Source organism: Homarus americanus, unplaced genomic scaffold (assembly GCF_018991925.1).
Source record: "Homarus americanus isolate GMGI-L3 unplaced genomic scaffold, GMGI_Hamer_2.0 scaffold49667, whole genome shotgun sequence".
NCBI classification, from domain to species: domain Eukaryota; kingdom Metazoa; phylum Arthropoda; class Malacostraca; order Decapoda; family Nephropidae; genus Homarus; species Homarus americanus.
In genome coordinates, this window is record NW_024738608.1 from 9,952,576 (window position 1) to 9,976,393 (window position 23,818).

The 23,818-nt window shown below is 37.0% G+C and overlaps 1 protein-coding gene across 1 annotated transcript; it reads left to right on the plus strand.

Moving 5' to 3' along the window:
- The first annotated feature begins 1,575 nt into the window (after positions 1–1,575).
- On the plus strand, positions 1,576–19,481 carry LOC121874272. The gene is made up of 9 exons (XM_042378380.1): positions 1,576–1,988; positions 3,958–4,157; positions 4,946–5,076; positions 5,769–5,859; positions 7,693–7,846; positions 10,005–10,165; positions 11,409–11,588; positions 13,793–13,877; positions 15,104–19,481. Exons 1-9 carry the CDS (start codon positions 1,799–1,801, stop codon positions 16,861–16,863), a joined length of 2,952 nt encoding a protein of 983 aa, XP_042234314.1. The 5' UTR covers positions 1,576–1,798; the 3' UTR covers positions 16,864–19,481.
- Positions 19,482–23,818: the final 4,337 nt, after the last annotated feature.

A 23,818-nucleotide genomic window follows, 5' to 3' on the forward strand; every position in this document is an offset into this window, starting at 1 on the left:
TACTTGCCAATCAGAGACGTGACCGATCGCCCAAGCGGCTAACGAGCCGATCAGTGGTGAAGAGAATAAAAGTAAACGTAATATCATGTGCGCATGGCTTCTAAATGGCCTCAAATTTCAAAACAAAATATTCGGGGGGAAGGGGGAGACTTACAGACCCCCCCACCCCCCAAAAAATGGGTGGGCTCGCTGCGCTCGCCATGTTACCCCACCCACAACTTCTTGGACCCCCCTTTTGATATACCTGGATCCGCCCTTGCCCCACAATCTCATATTGCACATACTTCTGACTAAGTAGGTTAGGATAAAGTGTGAATGCATTGAACACTAGTTTTCCCATGTGTACTGACGGCCATTTTGGACAAGGACCCCCCCCTCCCCCCAGCAGGCGACTCCTCTAAATCAAGTCTAACCGTGAAATTCACTTTCAAATTCACTAAGTGAATTTGAAAGCTTTGATGTCTAACTGTTAAACAATTGTGTCAAACTTCAAGCACCATAACTTATTTCCGAAAGTGTTAGTGCAAAGCCTGACTGGACTAATATCCTGGAGCCATCAGTGGCGAAGAGGATAAAGTGAAAAAGTACAGCTAATAAAATTTGTCTTGCGTTAGCCAGAATAAAATAACGTAAGTGCTGCACTATAATTCATATATGTGCATTACTACTGTACTCCTTAAAGGGTTTACAATATTGCTGATAAATGTCTTGAGAAATTGACCTTATCAAAATTTAGCATCTTTGATGCCGGTCTTACTTTCTAGGATTTATCTAAAGCAGAATTACCATCATTCAGACATACTGCATGTTAGTCTGAATGGACACGATCAAAGATACTGTAGTTTATTTTACCTAATTTGTAGAAAGATCTGCACTCTTGTAAGGCTATTTAGGTTAGACGCCGACCGCCATACCCAGCTTGGCAACAGCAGTGTGTGTGTGTGTGTCAAGTCTCCTTATCTCGTCACCTAGTGAACCTATCATAGACTATTTTCATAGACATTTACAGTTTAACCATTCCTACTGCTTAGGAATACATTTTGCTATTGACAATATTGTAGTTTGAAAAATAAATACCAAGAAATGGCACTTCATCTATCCTCATGTGCAAATTTAAGTAATGTTGGCCCTAAGAACACCATCTGGATGACTAAATATAAATTTTTATTAAGACCAAATAATTTCGCATCAACTTTCGTTCTTAAACTACTGTATATAGTTTGTCATCAAAGGAAATAATTTGCGTAGTTCCTGTCTATAAGACTATTTTCTAAAACTTCAATAGCGGGACAATTAAAACTAGTAATCTATGGTTTTAAATAATATGTAATAGGTAAAAATCATATTACAAACAATACTGTAATGTTTAACTCATATCGGCCTTCTCTTACAATGGCTGCGTTCGATTTACTCAGTCACTGTCTTATATTTCATACTATATAACCGTCAAGATGAACAAGCAGTATTCTGTTTATAAAAAAAACTAGTAATTATTTTTAAAATAATTTCAAATTAATTTGACTAAAAATTTGTGTTAACCTCAATTAAAATGTAGTTTAAGTAAGGTGAAGGTCTCCCGGTGTGGTATCGGACACGTGTCGTCTGCGTGTTGGTGTTGTTAAAGTCAAACAGTGACCGGTCGTGTGGTCTGGATAACACCTTGTCCAACAAACCCTTAGCCTAGAGTGACAAGCACTTCAAGATGGTGTAGCTTACAGCATCTTTAAGAAATCAGTTAGAACTTACAGATGAATTGCTGTTAATGATATGGTAAGAGAGTTGAGCCGGCGGGTGCAGGATGATCACTGGTGCTTGGCCAGGCCTACTCACTGCTTACCGTAATGGCCTGGCAGCGGTGTGTAGAAGGCCTTTTGGGCATCAGGTGTTGCGGCCCAGGCACAGACCACCTGTAGCCATAAGACAAACTGTCCGTGGGCCTTCATCTGCCTCTCACCAAGTTAAAGCACTTCACACCACAAGATCTAAAAGTAAATATTTACAAGTATTTTTTCTTTTAGGTCTTGTATGCCATCACAGATATTAAGATTTGCTGATTTAAGGGTACTGTATTATAGTTTAGGTCATTCAGCGAATTTGATAGGGTCTTAAGTTAAGGTCAGGTCAGGTTAAGTTAGGTTTGGATGGGTTATGTTAGATTGAACTTATGTTTTTCCAATGGTTATTTTGTGTTTTGAACAACTTAAAATAGTTGGATGACCGAAACGACAATTTTACCGATTTAAGGGTTCAAGTTTATGGTTATGTTGCGCTTAGTGAGAGTTAGAGATGTGGTTGTTACTTTATTGGGTAAAGGTGGAGCAAAACATTTTTTTCGAATGGTCTGAAAAATGGCAGATGAAATTCAACGTGGACAAATGTAAAGTACTCAGTATAGGAGATGTAAACAGGGAAACCAGATACCAGATGAACAACGATGCCATTGAGAAATCCGACTGCGAGAGAGCTTTAGGAGTAATGATAAGTAGGAACCTTAAGCCAAGTAAACAATGTGTATTTGCTCGTAACAAGGCTAATAAAGTACTTGGGTTCATACAAAGGAGTGTTAGTTACAAGACTAGTGAGGTCATCCTAAAACTATATCTTGAGCTTGTGAGACCTCACCTGGATTACGCAGTTCAATTCTGGTCACCTTATTGCAGAATGGATATAGAATCCTTGGAAAGAATTCAGAGGAGAATGACAAGACTAATCCCGGGCATTAGGAACCTTGAGTACAGAGACAGGTTAAAGCATCTTAATTTGCACTCCCTCGAGAGAAGTAGAGTGAGGGGCGACATGATGGAGGTGTATAAATGGAAGTCAGGGTTGAACAAAGGGGACATTACAAAGGTACTCAAACTATCCAACCAGGAGCGAACTCGTAACAATGGTTTTAAATTAGACAAATTTAGATTTAGGCGCGAAATAGGTAAACACTGGTTTGGAAACAGAGTAGTGGATGAATGGAACAAGTTACCAAATATCATCATTAACTCGAATACGCTGGATAGCTTCAAACATAGGTTGGATGCTCATATGAGCAATAGGGGTTGGGTGTAAATGGGACTGCCCAGTATGGGCCAATAGGCCCGCTGCAGTTTCCTCCATTCTTATGTTTTTATGTACCTGAGCATGTTTATATATTCCGACCATATTTACTACAGTTGTTCTTTGGGTGTTACATTTTCAACCAATATGGTAGTGAAGGGGGCTATCTCAAAAACAAGTGATGGTTAACATTGACTAATCCTCGGACTACTGTAGTTATTTGTTTTACTATTATCTTACTTTTTATTTGGGTAAATTTGCATAAGTGCACACAACTCTGTTAGAAAGTAAAAAATATGCTTTTCTAGTGTATTTGTGTGTTTAGATCGGTTAAAATTAATAATTAAATTAGTTCCAACCACTACCACACTTAACATTTCAAACATTAATTTAAGAATATGTACAGTAGCTAAAACAACTATCTGTGCATACTTTGTGGGAAACAATATGAGACCATGGATGATAAATTTTGGTATATGAGGGCTGTCACTAGTCAACGTAAAGTTTTGGAGCATATCGACCCCCACCTGCACAGATAGTTGTTTTAGCTACTGTACAACCTTGTAAGCTTAGCTGGTTATTTAACAGAAGCCACCTACTCTTGTCTCAGTTTTAAGAAAGGCTTTCAGAATCAGTCTATTATACAGTACTGTATATGTTAGTAATGAATTTTAGAAGCATGTTTTATTATTTTGGTTATTTGGTTCACACACACACACAATGAGACTGAATTTATAGTTACGGCCACCTCCCTCATATGTTAACCCATCTCACCCATGGGCGTCTTCTAATTTGTATCAGGGACTTAGATGTAGGATTGTAAAAGATCTACATATTTTCCTCAGATGGAAAAATGTGATGCAGTTTGCAAAATATCAAGTTGTTTGTAATATAATTCACCATTTTCAGGGAGTACTGGGGTGATGAGTTGGAGCTTACTTGTGATATTGGTGGGTCAGAGCCGACAGTCACAAGTGCTGGAGAGGCTAAAGGAAATCACTTGTTATCTTTATCGCACAATCGTTCGACAATGCGAGGTCCACGCAGCACAAAAATTCCGCCGTGGGCTGCAACTTCACTCTGCATATTCTCGCATGTGGGGGGAAGAGGTGAGACCTTTTATTTTTATTATATAGGTACAGTATTTATATTTCTACAGAAGAATCATAATGCTGTAGATTATGCTGAAATGTGTAATCATCAATTGAATACAGTAAATGATAAAAGCAATTTCATTAGTTATTTTCTCTTACAAGTTCAAAACTAGCACCTGGTTACTGTACAGTACAGGTGGGTCCGTTTGAATGTACAGTACTGTAGTTCGCTATTAATACTGTACTAGGGTTTTTAAATTTGTCTTAAGCCACCTGATAGTTATTATATACCTCATAGTTATCTGTCCTAATCTGTATCTGCTACCAGCTGAAATGGGAGATCCTGGAAAAAATAAATTTGGTAAATATTATAATTTTTGTGAAACCTTAAGTTGATAAATTTTTGCCTTGTGGCAAGAAGTTTATTGTAATTGAACCATTGCATAGAGCTACTGGGAGACCTTATTGGTCCTCAGACATCCTGAGCCACTCTTGAAAACTTGATTAATTTCTGATTACAGTATTACCATTTGGACATAGTGTGCCTCATATGAGATTTTAAAAGCTTTGTGATACGCTGTAAATACACTATGACACATTGCACTGGATGTAAGCTAAAACACTATCAGTACAGTATACGTTACATTACTCTTGTTGTCAGTTCTTCCTCCTGATCACATGTTCTTGCAAATCCCATGATATTGCCTTGTTTTTCATATTTTCTCACTATATTTCTAGTGTTTCATCTTTTCCACACACCTCTGTCAACTAAAATAATTTTTATTACCCTATCCTTATTCAAGGCTGCTCGGGCTATGCTTGCAAACTTTCGACGAATACTGATGTCTCGGGGACGGCACATGCTTCTCTCTGCAGTTTGCTTCTCAAATTTTAACTGGAATAAGGAGAGGATACCTGATGAAAGTTTGCAGAGGTAAGGGTACAAATATTATGAAGTGTATTGAGGTTTTGGTATTAACAAGTACAGTACTGTAATGTATAACTCGTATTTTGTACATCCACTGTTGAACTCCATCGGTACAGTATCAGTCTTTAGCCTTTCGTTTACATTGATTTATATGTGTACATACGGGTTCTGATATACTTAAACTTTGCAGTTGATTTATATATTCAATATTGCCTTCTGTGTTTTGAATCTGTATGTATTGTAGTTGCTCATACAGCACTTCCTTTTCCCAAAAAAAATTTTACATGGAAGTATTCCCCCTTTTTTCTCCCTGTAACTATTTGGTCTTGCCCACTATCTCTATTATCTAGACAAACATCTAACATTGCTTTAATGTCTCATATTCTTTTGAAAGAAAATTTTCAGGGGTACTGTACTTATTATTCTTTACTTCCAGTGTGATTTATTCCCTTTTTCCTTTCTTTCTTCCGTGCAAAGTACATTACAGTACAGTATATGATAAAACAAAGAATTACAGCTTCAATGTGGAAGGAATGTATAATGTGAATTCTTGTTCTTGTACAACTTTGAGGTTGTTGAACTTATAATATTTTTCATCAGACATTGTGTCATGCATCGTTTTATAGATTATTTAGTGATTTACTAAGCACTGGTAGATGCAGTATTGCTTGATAAACATATGATGTTTTGATTTTCAGAGCTGTTGAAGATCTTGACAGTGTTGGAGAACTGTGCAGGGCTACTGTTGAATGTGAAACTTGTAGGAAAAGACAAGTGATTGATCAACAGGTAATGTATATGTTTGCTATAGTGAGTTATTAGAAGTTAATGATTTTTTAGTCTCTTGATCATGCAAAAGGTGGCTTGGGATTCCTAGAACATTCCCTGGAAAAACTGCCTTATCCATGAAGCTATCTGCTTTAGATCAGTAGATACAGTGCAAATGTTAGACAAATGAAAACTCGCTCAGTCAAACTAGGGTTTTTGAAGCAGGTTTCAACCCTACAATGTGAATGCTTTGAAAGCCAAGAGGTGCACCAGGGCACTCCTTGACACTGCTTCTTATTAGCCTACATTCTAATGCAGCCAAACAAAACAATTTTTGTGACTTTACCAAAAGCCTGTCTTTGGCAAGTAAATAAAAAAAATACCTGAGAAGATAATAAATATAAGATTTATATAAAGAGTAAAGTACAGCACTGTATACATAAAGAGTATGATAAGCGATAAAGAAGATTTTATAGTTTTGGACTCCATAGCTATAAAAATCATCTTTATCTCTGTCCCTTCATAATGGAGCATGGCTGCTGTGGAACATTAATTTTAAGAATGATGGTGGAGTAGATAATGTTAATTGTATTTCTTGTAAATTTGAATGCTTCATGGACGAAAATATAAATAGAGACTTAATCGTATGAATGGCCAAATGAGTGAAAGATACCTAAGATATTAAAATACTGTATGAGTTTAGATGTAGGGTTGCAGTTAGCAGATCCTATTTACTCTATACAGAAGGCAACACAAACTTCTGTATACTGTCCAGCTAGATAATTTGGGCTGAATTTTTTAAACCTTATTGCAAATCTGGTATCTAGTCAGATAATAAAATTTACTTTCTGGTACATCCCTAGTCATAGTCAACTAGTTCAGAGTTTATCTTGGTGTACTTGTTGAGGCAAGCACCAAGTCTGTGGGTTGAGTGATGCTGTGTTTGAATTTATCTTGAGTGAAGAACTTAATAACTTAAAATAATATTGAAGTGATTTTTTTTTTTTACGGGAATTAGCCCACCCGGGCACAGGTCAAACGACCCACAACGGGATATTATTGTTAGCCAGCATGAGGTGCATGGTGACGGCTGTTTATGTAAATCTTCAAGCGTAAAGAAAACTTAGGAAAACATTGTTAAATGAAGGAGTACAGTGTATAACAAAGCTTATTTTCCATATACATTATGTACAATTATGAATGGCATCATTGTTTGAGACATAAGATGTAGAGTTATTCTTGATAGTAAATTCTGATCTTAGCCTTAATATTTCATAGTTTATGCCAAAGCTTTCATTAACCATTGACAGATTTTATTTTCTTAACAAATTTTTTTAGGCAGGCTGTAATTAAGCCTGGTTATGAACTAATAACTATCACTAACTTGCTCCTGTAAATGACCAAGTGTACTGTATTAAACATTAGTAAACAGGGAGGAGGATGAGAACATTAATTAGCATGGGGGAATGTCAGTGAATCTAAAAAAGTAGAATAGTGTGCTGTGGAATATAGAGGATTAGTGTATTAGGAAACTTAAGAAAACATAGGTAATAACTAGGGAACATATAATATGTAGGAACCAAAGATAATTGAAAAAATGGAAAAACAGGATGGACTGACTGAGAATTAAATGAAACCAATTTAGGAACTTGAATATTACACAAAAACATAAAAATTAGATAAGGAGAACATGGCAGAAAGCAAGAGAATCAAAATAAGCTACCCGACTCAATTTACTCAGTGCTTACCTCAATTGGAATGTTCTAATAGAATCTGATTAACAAATGGCTGTTTAAACACTAACCCCCCAAAATGGTTTCCGTTTTAAAAATTTGTGATTGTATTTGCTTTCAGATGGCCAATATAGATTACTGCAAATGTAGTGGGAGTTTAGGATATACAAACTCATCTCGTGTATATGATTCCTGGGAGCCATTTATTGAACGTGAGCATCACATTGTATGGCGTCAGAGACATCACATTCACAAGCATTTGTATGCTTACAAAGGTGAGTTACAACCAAAAAATTCTCTTTTGTCAGATCACCAGTATGGCTTTTGCCAGGCAAGATCTACTGGTGATCTGCTCTCCTACTGCACCCATCTCTGGTCATCCTCTCTTAGGAATTATGGGGAAACTTTTGTCGTAGCCTTCGACATCTCCAAAGCATGTGACAGGGTATGGCACAAGTCATTGCTTTCTATAAACTTCCCTCTTATGGTTTCTCTACCCCACTGTGTTCTCTAATTTCTAGCGTACTTGAGAAATGATCCATGGCAGTTGTTGTTGAGGCACCGATCTCTCGCTCTTTCTCTATCAATAGTGGTGTCCCACAGGGTTCTGTTCTTTCACCTACTCTCTTCCTTCTTTTTATCAATGATTTACTTCACACTACGACTAATTCTATCCATTCTGTTTCTAGAGCTGATATCATTTCATCTATCGATCTGGATCTGTGCAGCATCTCCGAATGGGGAGGTAGAAACTTGGTTAAATTCAATGGTAATAAAATACAGTATTTACCAATTACAATTTCCAAATTAGATGATCTCCCACCGATCACATTTCAGGACGCAATCATTCTGCCAAATTCTAAAATAGGTATGCTAGGCCTCAATATTTCCTCTAATATGTCATGGAAGCCACTCATCCTTAACATTGCTAAAGCTGCCTCCCAAAAGCTGGGAATGCTGTACAGATGTCGTAGCTACTTCACTCCTGAGCAGTTGGTTCAAGTATATAAGGGACTCATTCGTCCTAACTTGGAGTACTGCTCTCATGTCTGGGGTGGCTCCTCTTCTGTCCAACTGTTAGATAGGGTGGCATCAAAGGCCTTTTGTCTTATTAACTCTCCTACTTTAGTTGATAATCTTTCTTCCCTTTCTCTTTGCCGCAATGTTGCTTGACACACTTTTACAGGTACAGTCTTGTTCAAGATTCTTCGAACACTGCTGGAGACAGTTGGCAACTCAAGGCCATTTATATAATTTGTTTATCACTCTGCCCGTCATCAAATTAGACTAAAAGATAAGTATTTCTTCCATACGTATTTCAATCGTATTCCGGACAATGGGAGCGGGTAAGGGGAGCGAGTCAAATGACTGCTAGTCGAGTGTCGTCTGCACTTAATTCCCCTCCCTCCCCCCCCGTATTTCACTGGATTTATTGTTATTATGAGTGTTTACTGATATAATAATGCTTAATAGCGATTAATCATGGCATTGTAGCCAGGTTAGACTCGTCATTGCAACCACCAGGCTACTGGGCCAAGCTGTGAGGTGTTACGGCTGTTTTTCAATGCGTATTTTTGGGTACCGGTATCCCCAAATTCCCAACATGAATCAACACCAGTAAACACAAGCTTTTAACTCCCAATGAAATCAAATATCTACATCGATCACTAAAGGAATTTAGGCATGTTCCGACTATCACAGACATTTGAGATGCTTTGTTTTCACTGGATTTGGTTTTTGATGAGGTTTTAACTGAAGAAGAAATGCTAAACTTCTTCATTTAACATTTTCTTCTTTCCATTGACATCAGATCAAACTCTTGGATACAAAACATATCAGTGTTCCTACAATTAAAGCATCTTGAGTCAACATCTTGCCACTGCATCACATAACAATCTTGTGAGGTATGATAACTAAAACACAACAAAATTAATTTATTTTTAGCTTAGTTAAACACTCTTAATACAGCAGTATAATACATGGCTTTCAGAAGTAAATAAAATGCCCTATATGATGCATTGCAGATAATAACGATGACCTTAACATGTACTGTACAGTGTGTAAAAATATATATTTTATGATAACAATTATCTCTCGAGTGCAGGAGAAGGATGGGATGTGTGGCTGTGATGTAGGGCTCTAGTTGGCTCAGCTGCCTTCCCAGGTCATCAGTAATACTGTATCCATCCAGCCAACACCAAGATCATCAGCATTTGCACAATAGACACCCCTTCAATACTGTATATATAATTTTCCCAAAACTGATAATGAATTGGCATCTTGGGATATTGTTCATTCTTTTCTGCAGAGTCTGGAAGTAATTGTTACCACAGAAAATGGATTTTTACGTGCATGTAGTATACAGTATTTGTCATATATATACTTTATAGGATATTTTTGTATTATTTATTGTGTATTTTTAATATTTCTCAGTATATGGTACATATGATGATGTAAGCCTCAGTGCCTTTGTGGAGGTACAGCTGAACAGTAACTTCAGAACAGACTGGGATGACACTGCTCTTCAGCTGCGTGTTTTGGATTCAGATCAAGACAGTAACTCTGATTTGCTTTACTGGCTTGTTAAATTCCCTGTAAGTATAAAAGATATTGTGAAATTTTAAATTATTCTTTTCATGATACTGTACATTTAAATGAGTAAAAGGCTAAATGTGTAGGAATTTAAAAAAATCAACCAATCTTTTCACCAACTTTTTAAACATTGATGCATTTTATGCCCCCCAAAAAATCGGAGTGACCGCTCAATTATTTTCTGAATACAGTGTAGTAATATCTCCGTTAGCCGGTATGCCTCTTAACCGGAACTCTCTGATAGCTGGAATTGAATTTTCATGGAAAATCGTTCTCAAATGCATTATTCTGAAAAATTCTGGGGATGGGGGATTTCTTTCCAGGTTCGAGGGATGATGTAATGTGCAATTTCTCGGACTTCCAAGAAAATTTTTCCAGTACCTGGAAAATTCCGGGGGTGAGGGATTTTTTTCTGGCTTTGAAAGAGTTGCCATGTTACCTGGAAATCTCTCATTCCAGGAAGTGCTCTGTACCAATTGTTCTAGCTAACGGAGATATCACTATATAAATGTCATTACAACTGAGTGTTCATCTCGCAGACAAATTAGCTTTGCTTAAATTTCCAGAAAGTTTATCATACAGTATACTGCACTGTAGTTGATGTACAGTTGCGTCCATATGAACATGCCATGGCCTGGGAGTGTGTAAGGGCTTGGGTACGAGATGTGGCAATGCAGCGCCATTGTCAGGGCTGAATGAATGGGTGTGAAACAGTGAAATTACCCTGTTTGCTTGGCCACACATCATTGCTGAAAAACTTATCACATGGATGCTTTATTTGTTTGTTATGCAGCATTGTTGTGTAACCATGACTGAGTGACTAGGACTGAACTACAGGGAATCGACAAACAGTGTAATCCATGGTTTTCCATCCATAACTACGGTGCTGCAAAGCCACATCTCATACTTGTGTTCTCACGCATTCCCATGCCGTGGCATGTTTATGTGGGGGCAACTGTACATATTTTCTTTCATCACACACACCTAGCAATAAAATGCATATTACCCTATTGGGTACACTTTCTGTTACTGGTCGTTGCACACGCCACTGAAGGATTAGCATTATAAATGAGAAAGCTACTATGATCATCTTTCTAAATTTTATTGGAAAGACAAATTGAAGAATCTTTTGTCTTATATTTTTATAAGAGATTATGATCTCTAATTAAGCCATGCATTTTTAAAAGAAGGATAAGTTATGTTTGTCACTGTTGATTATTGCTCAAGGTTTCTTTTTTCCTCCAGCATTTTTTCGCTAATCGTGACTACTTATTTAAACGCCGCTTCACTGTGAATGAAGAGAAGGAGGTTGTGATAATGAGTGAAGCAATAAAACCTGACTATGTACCAGAAGAAGCAGGTGTTCATCGTGTGAATGAATACTGGTCAACAATGGTCATTAGGGCTCGTGAAGATGTTCACAAGGTATGATATTTATATGTACAGCCAAACCCCAATTTTTTTACAGTAGGACGTCGATTTAAAGCGATTCAATTTAAGATTATTGATTTAAAGCGACACCCACAATTAAGGACAAAGTTTTAATTTAAAGCGAATCTTTCCTATTTTGCGGGAGTCAATCTGGCGCATCATATTTACAATTTTGCGCCTTATGTTACACTGTCCTAAGGGCAAAGCCGTACTGTACATGTACTCAAATTAATATACTAAATGATTAATAAATGTTTTGTCAAGTGCAAACTATAGCATGTTTATATTCAAATTAATCACTATCTTATAAGATGGTGTTATGAGGGACCTGACGTGGTGTAGTAATTCCCTCACAGATGGTGTTATAGGAGTGAGGTGTGGTCCCAGGCCTTCCTATCTTAGACGGATTAACACATCACTGGTTGTTGTTGGGTCTCACGGGCAGTTATCACTGGGTACCTGGGACCACACTGTGTGAATGTTAACTTGTTCTCACTGACTTAAGCACTGTTCACCATTGTTCACCTCTGTTCAACACTGGTTCCATTCCTTTCCTAAATGAAATTGTAACTTCTGGCGAGAACTTGTTGATGTTCCGGTGGGGAGGAGGGTTCAGGGGAGGGAGTTGGTATGGGCCAACATAACAGTTGACCTGGCTGCTCCCAGAGGAGCACCAGGTACGTCTTGACCCTTCGGTGATCAAGGATGTATGTATGTGTGTGTGGGGGGAGGTTGTGTGTGTGTGTGTGTGTGTGTACATAAGATAAATGACACAGTTTCCACGAGTGCATACGTACATATGTTGGCCTTCTGCGCAGACTCACTTATTTCTCTACCAATTCATTGGTCACTTCTATTGTACATACATTACATGACAGTAATTAAAAGATACATACAGTATTTTTTACATTAATTTTACTACATCTACAACCATCATTAGTCAAGGCTTTAATGTACACAAAATCAATACAATAAGCTCTAATACCCACTCATTGCTTCCCAAATACTATTGGATAATTGCTTTAGAAAAATCCCTATATGGCAACTGTAAGCAGACGGGAATCAGTCCTGTCCATATGGTATTGTAGGAGGTACTGACTGCACACCCCCCCCTCACCAAGAGATCATTACATATACTGTATGTGTATAGTTCATGAAACACAAATCAACTTGTCGCAAGATGGATGACTCATTAATGAGTAATAGGTATAAAATCAAGAGAGTTCCAGGGAATTTTTTGAATATACAGTATGTAAGTATACAGTATTTATAGGAAAAATGCAACGATGATGGATTATCCAACTTTTTGCAGTTTATAAATCTATTGATTCTAATTTTCATTAATGTATTTTATACATTTCAAGAAAAGGGCCAATACAGTGATACACACACCTCCAACATTTATTATATATTCTCATATGATCAGCCTCTTATGGAGTAGGTTTTATCATTGATAAAATATTAAATTCGGTATGGAGCAAAAGGGTGGGAGAGAGGGGAACTGACCGCATACTCCCTAAAAAGGTTCGTCGTCTTCTACTCCTCCCCATGCCTGCCATTCCCATTGTAATATTTAATTTGTTTTTGATTTATTATTTAATAAAAATTTTTTTACTGTAATAATCTGTGCTTATTAATACCTGTACCTGTACCTTCAGCCTGGTAAGGAAAGTGCTAGGGGGATGTGGCCACCCCAGTTGACTCCTGGGGGTGTGCAATTTGAATTTTTGCCCGGACCCAAATTCGTATAAGCAGGGAAGCTTTTGTATCATAAACATTCGTATCTCGAGGGATATCTGGACACACACACACACGTATTCGTGAGGATTACGTTCTTCGAAATCGTTACAAATCTTGAATTCACAAATACTGTACTCAATTCAATAGTGTATCATATGGAAAAAATAGGGTATGGTATCAAGAGGCTGATTATGTGAGGTTATGTATAATTTGATATTTTTCCCCCAAATTATGAAATCTTGTCACTAATTCTACCGGGAAAATAATGTTGGATTATCCACAAATATTGAATTGTGAGTACTGTACTGTATTGAATTAGTGAAGGTTTAGTGTAAGTGCATGTGAACAACTATTCATCATGTATTTGACGGATGAGAATCCTTTCTTTTTAAGAGAATTATTACTATGAAAGTTTATAATAGTAATAATAATTGATGATACATAATTGATTTTCACAGCCGGGTCTTGAATACACCCTCACCTACTTTGACAACCCTGGAACCAGCTTACCACAAAGACTGACAAATTTTATAGCTGCTACTGGTAATTATGAAATTTTTTTTTGTATATCTTGAGTCTTATGCCCATACCAAACACAGGGAAGTGTAAATGAATTTTGATAGTTGAAGGTACAGATGATGAAAAAAGGCAATGAAAGGAATTAAGTACCGTGCTTTCCTATTAATTAAGCACGGAGTATACTTGAGGGCAGACTGTCACATTTTTGATAAATTTGTTTCTGATTATTTGAGAGGTTTTTCCCATTATTATTTATTTGAATGTGTTTTGTGTGAGTGTGTGTCTACAAATACACACACACACATATATACAATACTGTACAGGAAAGGAAATTACTAATACTAGAGCAAATGGCTTCCTGCCCCGGCCGCAAAAATGCCGGCAACTTTAAAACTACCCTTGGATATTCTTGGGTACATCCAGGTGCCTTCCGTGAATAATAGAGGACCGCAAAATAAAAATCAGTGAATTATCCTGGCGTATTGTAATAATTACCATTCACATTCATGGTTTTCCTCCATTCATTTTCAGAAGATTTGGTGATGGTAAACTACAAGGCAACTATCTGGCTATGTAATGTAAAGGATTTCATGAGGATTTATCCAGTTCCATATCTGACAGTTCTCTTTGTTGACATATTCCAATAAGTCAAAATGTGCTTCTTCAGATATTATTAAGTTTTTGCTGAGATTTGGTTTACGTCACTAAATTCTTCAGATTGTGTGTACCGTACACTGCCAGTCTCACTTGTTGTATCACTTGCAATTTTTAGGGGTATGAACTGATATCCTTCTTAACAATTGTATGCATAGTTTCTGGTAATGCTGAGCTCTTGAGACTTCATTTTAGTAGGCTCTGTTGGACTTATTCTCTCACTCATTCAATTGTTTTTTTATTTCTTAATGATTTACTTTGCCCTGACATTTTTGTATCTGCTACACTGCCAGTTGCCCTGTGTGCTTTAACATAGCACAGTATTGAATTCCATTTGGAACTTGTCCACAAAGAGTATTTATTGACAAAATAGAGCTCAACAGTAGTGGTTCTTCGCACCATGTTCCTTTTCTTTTCAGTTGTGATGGTGTGGTTCATTGTTACAAAGCTTAGTCCATAACATTGCCTGTAACACTAAAAATTTACATTTGACATATCGAAATGTTAATAGTTGTAATGTGTCCATGAATTAATTGTCACCCTGCATGTACTTTTTTCTAAGCTGAATGATTTCTCAATAAAACGTCTAATTTCAGGATTTCCTAACTTCTTGAGAAAAGTTCATAAAGCTGCTCTCACTCTTCAGGCAGTTCATGAAAAGGGAGATGATGTTTATGTTAGTCTTCCAAAAGAATTGAGGCATCCCAAGCCAAAGAGGGAACCGATTTTAGAGAGACCTTCAGAACCCACTGCTACTATAAGTAAAGAGTTGGAATTATCTGTCTCTTCAACTGAAGATACTGAATTGAAAGTTGATGACAGCGAGCTGAAATGTGAACTCCTAAGTAATCAAGAAAACTTAGTAGTCGGGAAAGATTTAGATATCCAAACAGACAAAGATTTAAGTTTGAAAGCTGTTACTCAGATACTAGACAGTGTGAAAGTTCAAGATATTACGGAAGATTCATCAAGTACCAAGTATCATAAGGAAGACTTGTTTGAGTCCCTTAAAACAACACAGAGCAATCATAAATCAGAGATACATGTGGAAGAACCAAGCAAAATGTCTTTACAGGTCATAATTACAAGTGAAGAGGCTGTTGAGAAAGATATTCCTGCTGTTAGGGAGAGTGATACTTTTATGAAAAACAATGATAAGATTGGCAAAATGCCTTCATCTACATCTGACAGAGTTCTTCATGTACATTTGGGTAACAAGAATGTTGCAGTGGACTTATTAGAAGGAATGGAAGTAGTTGCTCCAGATCTAGAAAGTGAGTCTCTCTTGCTCAAGAAAATTGAGAAAATAAAAGCAGACACATGCAGTGATTTTGGAAATCATAATTTAGTCATGACAAAAGTAAAAGATATAAAGAATATGATAAAATTGTTTCAGGAACATGCACTAAAAAAAAAAGAGAAGTCCATGAAGAAAATGGAGGAATTAGCACACCGAGACCATTATCATCATTCTGGTGCAGATGAAAAGACCCTAAAACATCTTGAGATGCTTTTTCAGGCAATGAGAGATGTCCTTCGGGCCGACAAAGACCTTCGTACCGGCAAAGGCCTCATGGGCGTGTATGCAGAACATGAAGAAAAGGATCTACCTGATACTGATAAACAAAATTCTGCAAGTACAGAATCCTCAAAATCCTACACACACTCGCAAGATCTTGACAACTCGAGACATCCTGAAACTCGTGGAAAAGATTCAGCAACACCAAATGGTGAAAAAGACTTGCAGTTAACTTCAGACAAGGGAGAACAAAAACAAAGTGGAAATAAAGATTCACAGCCTCCTGATCAGCCTCCTCCTCCTCCCCATGACTCGGGTGGATTGTCTTCTTCAGGAACACTGGAATTGCCACCAGAAGGGGTAGGCACCACAACAAACGCAGATATTGCAGCTTACAGCAACCAAAGAAATGAAGCTAATTTCACTGAAAATGAATCTGAAGTTTTGAACTCATGGTCTTCATGGATTTATATTCCCAATATTTCAGCTTTATGGAATTCGGGTAACAAAGTATGCACAAATGGAAGCACAAGTGCAGATGATGCTGATAAACAGAGCACAAATGATATGTACAATGAAACTAACTCGAAGTCTTTCACTGCACAAGTTTGGTATATTGTTGGCCTTGGCTGGATCTTTCATACTGAAACAAAATTTATCATTGAGGATCATGGTGAACAGGGAAATAAGCTGCAAATGAAAGTAGATGAAAACCTTGTCAGTAAAAATATCTGTGATAAAGACTCTGATCGAGATGCCAAGTGGTATTGGTACCCAGTAAATGGTGTGTATCGTGTTTATGCATGGGTTTTCAGTAATTCAAAGGAAAACGCATAAAGTTAACCCAGATGTAGTATTCAGCATCACAGGATCACGAGCGCCTTATTGGCAAGCGTCTTATACGTTATGAGGGAAGTTGCGTTCAAAAAGAAATTTCTAGAACTGTATTTGAGGATTTAGTATTAGAATTCCTTACTGTATATACTGGCATAAAAGACAACCTTTGAAACTTTATAAAATATTTCCCCCAACCTTGGGGAAATCTTATATGCCAAGTATAAAATGTGAACCTTAAAACATATGTTTTAGGTTGTCTTTATGGGTAATGGAGATTTTATTTGATAAATGCAATGTGTTTAATTAATGTTGAACATAATAGTGAATCAAGAATTCCCTTAATGGTAGAACACATTAAGTCCATTTATCAGGAAGATTTACAGCTATATTAGCTCTTTCATTATGATATGCAGTTTATCTTAGTAGTTTTATAATCACCACTGCTCTGTGTTAAAACTTGCTAATAAAATTATAAAAACTTTATTATCCACCATTTGTGTTCTCTTCAGCTACAGTACTGCATTGAGATCAAAGGTTTTCCTTGCCAGCTTATTGTAAGTACAGTACATAACACTTATCGTAGTACAGTATTTTATATATCCCAAAATTCTGTTTGGTAAATTAAGAATCATTTAAATTTTTTATTTTAATAAATATCCATAATTTGCTTTATTTACTTTTAATAAAGATAATGTACCACCTTGTTTATAATGGTATTCTCTGTGTTAAGTGATATCTCTGATAGCTGGAACAATTGGTGCAGAGCACTTCCAGGAACGAGAGATTTCCGGGTAACGAGACGACTCTCAAAGCCGGAAAAAAATCCCTCTTCCCCGGAATTATCCGGGTAATGGAAAAACCATCTCGGAAGTTCCAGAAATTGCGCATTACATCATCTCTTGAACTCGGAAAGATATGCCCCATCCCCGGCATTTTCTGGTGCCCGGAAAAAAATAAATAAAAAAAATCCCCCATCCCCAGAATTTTCCCAAATATTCTGGGAACTGGAAAAAAATTCTTGGAATTTTCCAGAAAATGTGCCCATCGGAAAATTGTTTCCAAAGCCATAATTTCCCCAAAAATTTTGGCTTTGGGAATGATTTTCCAAGATGAATATAATTCCGGCTGTCAGAGTTCCAGGTTTGAGGGATTCCGGCTAACGGAGATTTTACCGTGTGAGAAGGATGTAGCAGATGAACATTTGACAATATGAATATACTGTAACTTTTTTATATCTACTTAATTTAATCTTGGAGAACTCTAGGTTACAGGTATATGTCTCAAACATTTACAGTACTGTTAATATCTCCAATAGCCGGAATTGAAATTTTCTCGGAAAATTCTGTCTTTAGGAACGATTTTCCGAGGGGTATATTTTCCAGAAAATTGAGAAATTTTTCCCGGTGCAAGGAAAATTCCGGGGATGGGGGATTTTTTCCGGGTTTGAGAGATAAAATAGGGTGTATTTTCTGGAACTTCCGAGAAAATTTTTCCGTTACCTAGAAAATTCCAGGGAAGGGGGAATTTTTTTCCGGCTTTGAGAGTCATTTCGTTACCCAAATCTTTCATTCTCAGAAGTGCTCTGCACCAATTGCTCCAGCTAATGGAGATATCATTGTTTGTTTGTTTGTTTCGGTAAAAATATACAGTATATATATTTTTACTCTTTTTGGCAAGGGTGAAGTGGCATTTGCACGATATGTTTTTATACTGTATTACTGGTGTTTGTGCGTGAAAAAATTATCATGTAATTCATTGAGAGAAAGTATGGCTTGATGCTGAGCTAAGTTGGTCAGTTATTTGGTATGGTGTGCAAAGGGTAGGTCTCACTCTTACTCTGAAGCTTCATGATGCCTAACGTATATGCTCGAATACAGTTTGAGTTTATTTGATTTGTTTTTTGTTTTTCCTCAAAGTAGGGGGTCAATCTATATAAGCATAGTATTTTTGAGCTGTTAAAATTTTTGCATTTTTGTGGGTCATTTACGGTGACCAGTAGTTACCCAGTACATGCTCGTGGTAGGTTAACTTTGCCAGTAAGTGCTTTTATCCTGGATTTGCCTACCATACTTCTAGATTCTCTCTTTATGTTGCTGCATGAAAAGCAGAACCTTATTCACTAAATCATGCAGAGTTGGCGACCACATTCCTCCACTCTAAACTTTTTCTGGTTGTTTTTAATCCTCTATGGTTATGTATCTCTCTGGGGGCCTTCTTATTAATTTCATTCCCTAACCCAGTTTCTGCTTTCCCCCGGCTCTCCTACCCTCAACTTTGCCCATTAATATTTCTGTTCTCCCCTCATCCCTAATTATCTGACCAAATTATCAAAATTTTCTTTTTCTGTACATTTTAAGTATTTCTCTTGAAGTTTTTACTAATCTTAGTACTTCTTCATTTGTTTTCCTCTCAGTGTAGCTTCTTCTTAACATTTGCCTATAACACCACATTGCAAAGGACTCGAACCTCTTTCTGGTGTCTGCTGAAAGTGTCCACGCTTTTAACCCATATATCAGTCCTTGCCAGGTAAAGCCTTTGAGCAGCTTTTTTCTCAAATTGAAGTTATGTGACTTTTCATTAGGTCTTTCGATTATTAAATGCTGTGCTTGGTTGCTCAATTCTTGTTTTGATTTCTTCCATACATCTACCATCACAGCTAATGCGACTTCCCAAATACTGGAACAAAATTTTCGACTTGTTTAAGTTCCCTGTTGTTTACCATATTTTTTATTTTAAGATTTATTTCTAATTTGAAAACAATTACTTTAGTCATTAGAGAATTAACTCTTAACCCATAATTTTCACCTTTTTCCACTAATCTGATAATGCATTTTTGTAATGCTTCTTTACTATCTGTGATAAGAGCAGTATCATCTGCATAACATACATTTGATATTACCTTACCATTATCTTTTAATCTTCCATTATCACATATAACTTCTCACTTTAAGAATTCTGAAAATATATTATCCTATGTTTCTGCCTTAAATCTACAAATTCCTGATATAAATGAAGATATGCGTCTGTTAGCATTGGTGGCAGTATTGTTGCTAAGTTAGACTCATCACTGTAGCCACTTCCTTCAAGCCCTGTTGCTACCAGGCCGAGCTGCAAGGTGTTATGGTTATTCTTCAACTTGTAATTTCTGGTAGATACACATTCATGTATTTTTTAAGTACAAGTAGTTCCATGCATGCACAATCTTGCATACATACTTTATTGTGCAAAAAGAATGAAAATAAATAATTATCAAAAGGTCAAATGCATAAAGGGAATAAACATTTCTTTGCACTTGAGAGTTAGCAGGCTGAATAGGGGAGATAGCAGAGTGTAGGAGCCCAATTGCTAAGCGGCTGGGCTGAGTTTCTTTGGCGAGTGTTGAGTCCAAGCAGTCTGCAAATAGCAGGTGTGTTAAACTATCATTTAGCTTTCCTTAATGGTTTTAGCTGCATTTTTTTCAACTAGATTGTACACAAATGTTTGAAGTAGCACAGTTGTTCAAAAATATAAGAAAGGTAGGTGGTATGGTTTATGAACACTGGGAAAGGAGGTACAGGGAGTTATGAGTTTGCTTCATCCTTTTGACTTACTATGTAGGCTGATACTTTACATCTGTGATAATATTCCTTACGTTTTTTGTAGTGTTGCTTGTTTTTCAGTATTTTATATATAATTTTTGTATTTGTAATAAGACTTGTCACTATAACCACATCCTTTTAGCTCTATCCATACCACTCCAGGCCCACACAATCTTACATAAAAAATGTGCAAAAAAATAAGTAATGATAATTATCATATGGTCAAAAAGATAAAAGGGAATAATTATTTTAGGTGTTCAGAGTTCACACTGAGAGGGGGAAGTGAGGATTTCAGCTGTTCTGAGCTGTCTTCTGTGGAGAGAAACGACTGACAAATGCCATCGTCCAGCAGCCAAATGGTAATACAGGGGGCCCCCCAAATTCGCAGGGGTTAGGTACTCAAAATGGCCATGACCACTAATCGCCAAATCCGCGAATAACATTTGCGGACAGGGGGGGGAGGGGGTGATTGCACTTTTACTTGTGTACAGTACAAAGAAATGTTTCCTGTATTCCCTTTGTGTTTGCCCTTTAGACAATTATTTCTTTTACCTGTAGTATTGTACAGTATATGTGTGTAGACACATACACACTCACACTTACTACACACAAACACGTACAAATAAATAATAATTGGAAAATCCTCTCCGAAACAAATTTATTAAAATGCGAGTCTACCCTCAAGTTCTTGCTCTATTAATATAGTACTGTAGTTCTGTAATAGAGCACGGACTTGAGGGTAGACTGTCACATTTTTAATAAATTTGTCCCAGCCTCAAAAATGCCGGCAACTTTAAAACTACCCTCAGACATTCTTGGTACATCCAGTGTCATCCGCGAAGTAAAAATCCGCGAACTTGGGGGGGCCTGTACAGTATTTTTTGTTTATTTTTTAACTTCTTGGTATTATTCAATGTATTCCTCACATTTACTGATATATATTATTTTATCTTATTCCTCATAGGAGTTGTTAATTGGCAGGAATTCATTTTCAGAGTTGGTCAAATTTTTCATATCATAGCATCAACTGTTGTGGTGGTGGTGGTTACGGCCAAGTCACGTTGGTGTGAATCTGGTGTCTAGGATTATCCATAGCATTTTTCAAAAGCTATATACAAGAGGTATGTGAAAAACTCAAGCCTTTTTATATAAAAAATCAGGTATCGAACTAGGATGTATATACGAGATCAGTTTACAGTATACGCGAGTATGTACGTTAAGGTGTCCATCTTAACTGGCAAGAATATCACATCTCAATATTGAAAGATATAAGAGCAGGTATTTGGCTTTTTTTTATATGAATTTACATTTTTTTTATTTTGAACACATGACAGTAATGTACTTGTTAACTATGGGACTGTGAATAGTTTTAACACTATTGTTTCAATGGGAATTATCAGAAGGAATATGTGTTTTGTATCCCTTATATATATATATATATATATATATATATATATATATATATATATATATATATATATATATATATATATATATATATATATATATATATATATATATATATATATATATATATATATATTGTAAGTGAGAAGCTTGGCCATGTATAGTGTTAATATGCCAGTATTCATAAAACTGTGGGAATGATTTAGCATAATTGAAGCTCTTTAATTTGTTTAATTTTCTCTCTCTTCTTTATGTAAGTAATTATCCTATGTTTAAAAGATTCGTAATCCTTGAATCATTGCCACATTTTATATTCACTGGTTGCTTGTTGCTAAAGATTTTGAGTATTTGATGAACTCTAGCACATGATTGTGTATGTTTATACTTTTTTGTTAATAAATGAGAAAATGTTTTTAAAATCTTTCACAAACATCTTATATGGACGAGTCGATCAATCAATCAATCGATCAGTGTACCGTCCTCATATCAGAGGCAACCACAATTGTCCACTCTAAATGTTTCCAGGCTGTTTTTACCAATCCTCCAAGATATTGTATCTCTGGGATTCGGTTTTTAATTTCATTCACCTATCCCAGTCTCTGCCTTCCCCTGGACCTCTTGAGCCCTAGGTAGTTTGCTGGGATCTACTTGCTCTATCACTCGGTTAATGATAAGAGCAATGTGGGGAGGAGTGCACAACTCGTAGTCATGCCCTTTTAGTAGCCTCCAGGTAGCCGTGTATGCCTGCTATAAGGCAGAAATCAGTGTCCAAACTCTTTCTTCCATGCAAGGGGAACTACCAGATGAAGTCTATGGTCTTATCTCATTTTTTTCCTCAGGAATGGGGGACCTGCAACAGGTTTATGGCAAAGCAGGTCAAATTGGGGTAGCGAGCTTAAGTCGCCAGCTGATAAGCCCTTTAGTGCAGTGAGGAGCAGGGTCTTGTGAAGCCTGTCTGCTTTTGTGGAATTGCCCTAAAACTTGGCCCTTTGAAGGAAGGAGAGAACTTTCTGGAAGGACCAGAAGGGGCATTCTGAGCGTGGTGGAAAATGTTGAATAAAGAAGCTCCTCTTTAGAAGTTGGACCTAGTGCTGGTGCACTGTAATCCTGAATCCATAGTGGAAGGGGTCTGCCAGTGCTGTTAATCCTCTTGTGGTCTTTCGACACAGATTGCGTCGCTGATTGCTCCAGTGCAGGATCCAACCCTTCCTGCTCAGCCATATCTCATTAAGAGCACCCTTCCTATAAGCAGAAATGCTGGTACAGTGGACTGTCCCTATCTACCACCTAAGTTCCTCCCACTAGCCTTACAGACTGGTAAATAGGTCTCTAAGGATGCAATTTGTCTGGATTGCTCTTCCAAATGTTTACTAAAAGTGAAACACAGTTCCTGTTACCATCACAACCTGTGTCAAAAGACTGCGAGGGGTGAGATTCTAAACAACACTATTTGCTTCAAAAGACTATGAGGGGTTGAGATGTCAGACCATGACCAGAGAGTTAAGTGTTAAGAGTTGGGAAGTACCGCCTGTCTTTTCTCGTGAAGGAGGATAGGAATTGAAAGACAACTCCCTCCATCACATCTGACAACGAATTTTCTTGAGAAAGCTCTGGAATTTCTTCCAGCATGACTGGTACAGGTCTGGTGTATGAGGGCCTCAGCCCGTTGAGAACATCTTCCACCACGCATGGAGGGATGTGTTTCTTCAGGTAGGAATGGAGAAATTCCATGTGTGTAAACTTAAGGATTTCCCCAGTTGTCTAAGATTTTGGCCTGCCATGCACCACTTCTATGCCAGCCACGGGAACTATCAGTAGGACCCATCCCATTAACAACTCGATTCAGTCAACAAACACTTGTAATAATTTTGTTTTAGATTTTAAATTTATCATTAAGTCTGAATTTTAAAAGCAATATAGTGAGTGTATGGCCCATCATGCATCATATGGTTTTTATCGTGGCTCTCTGC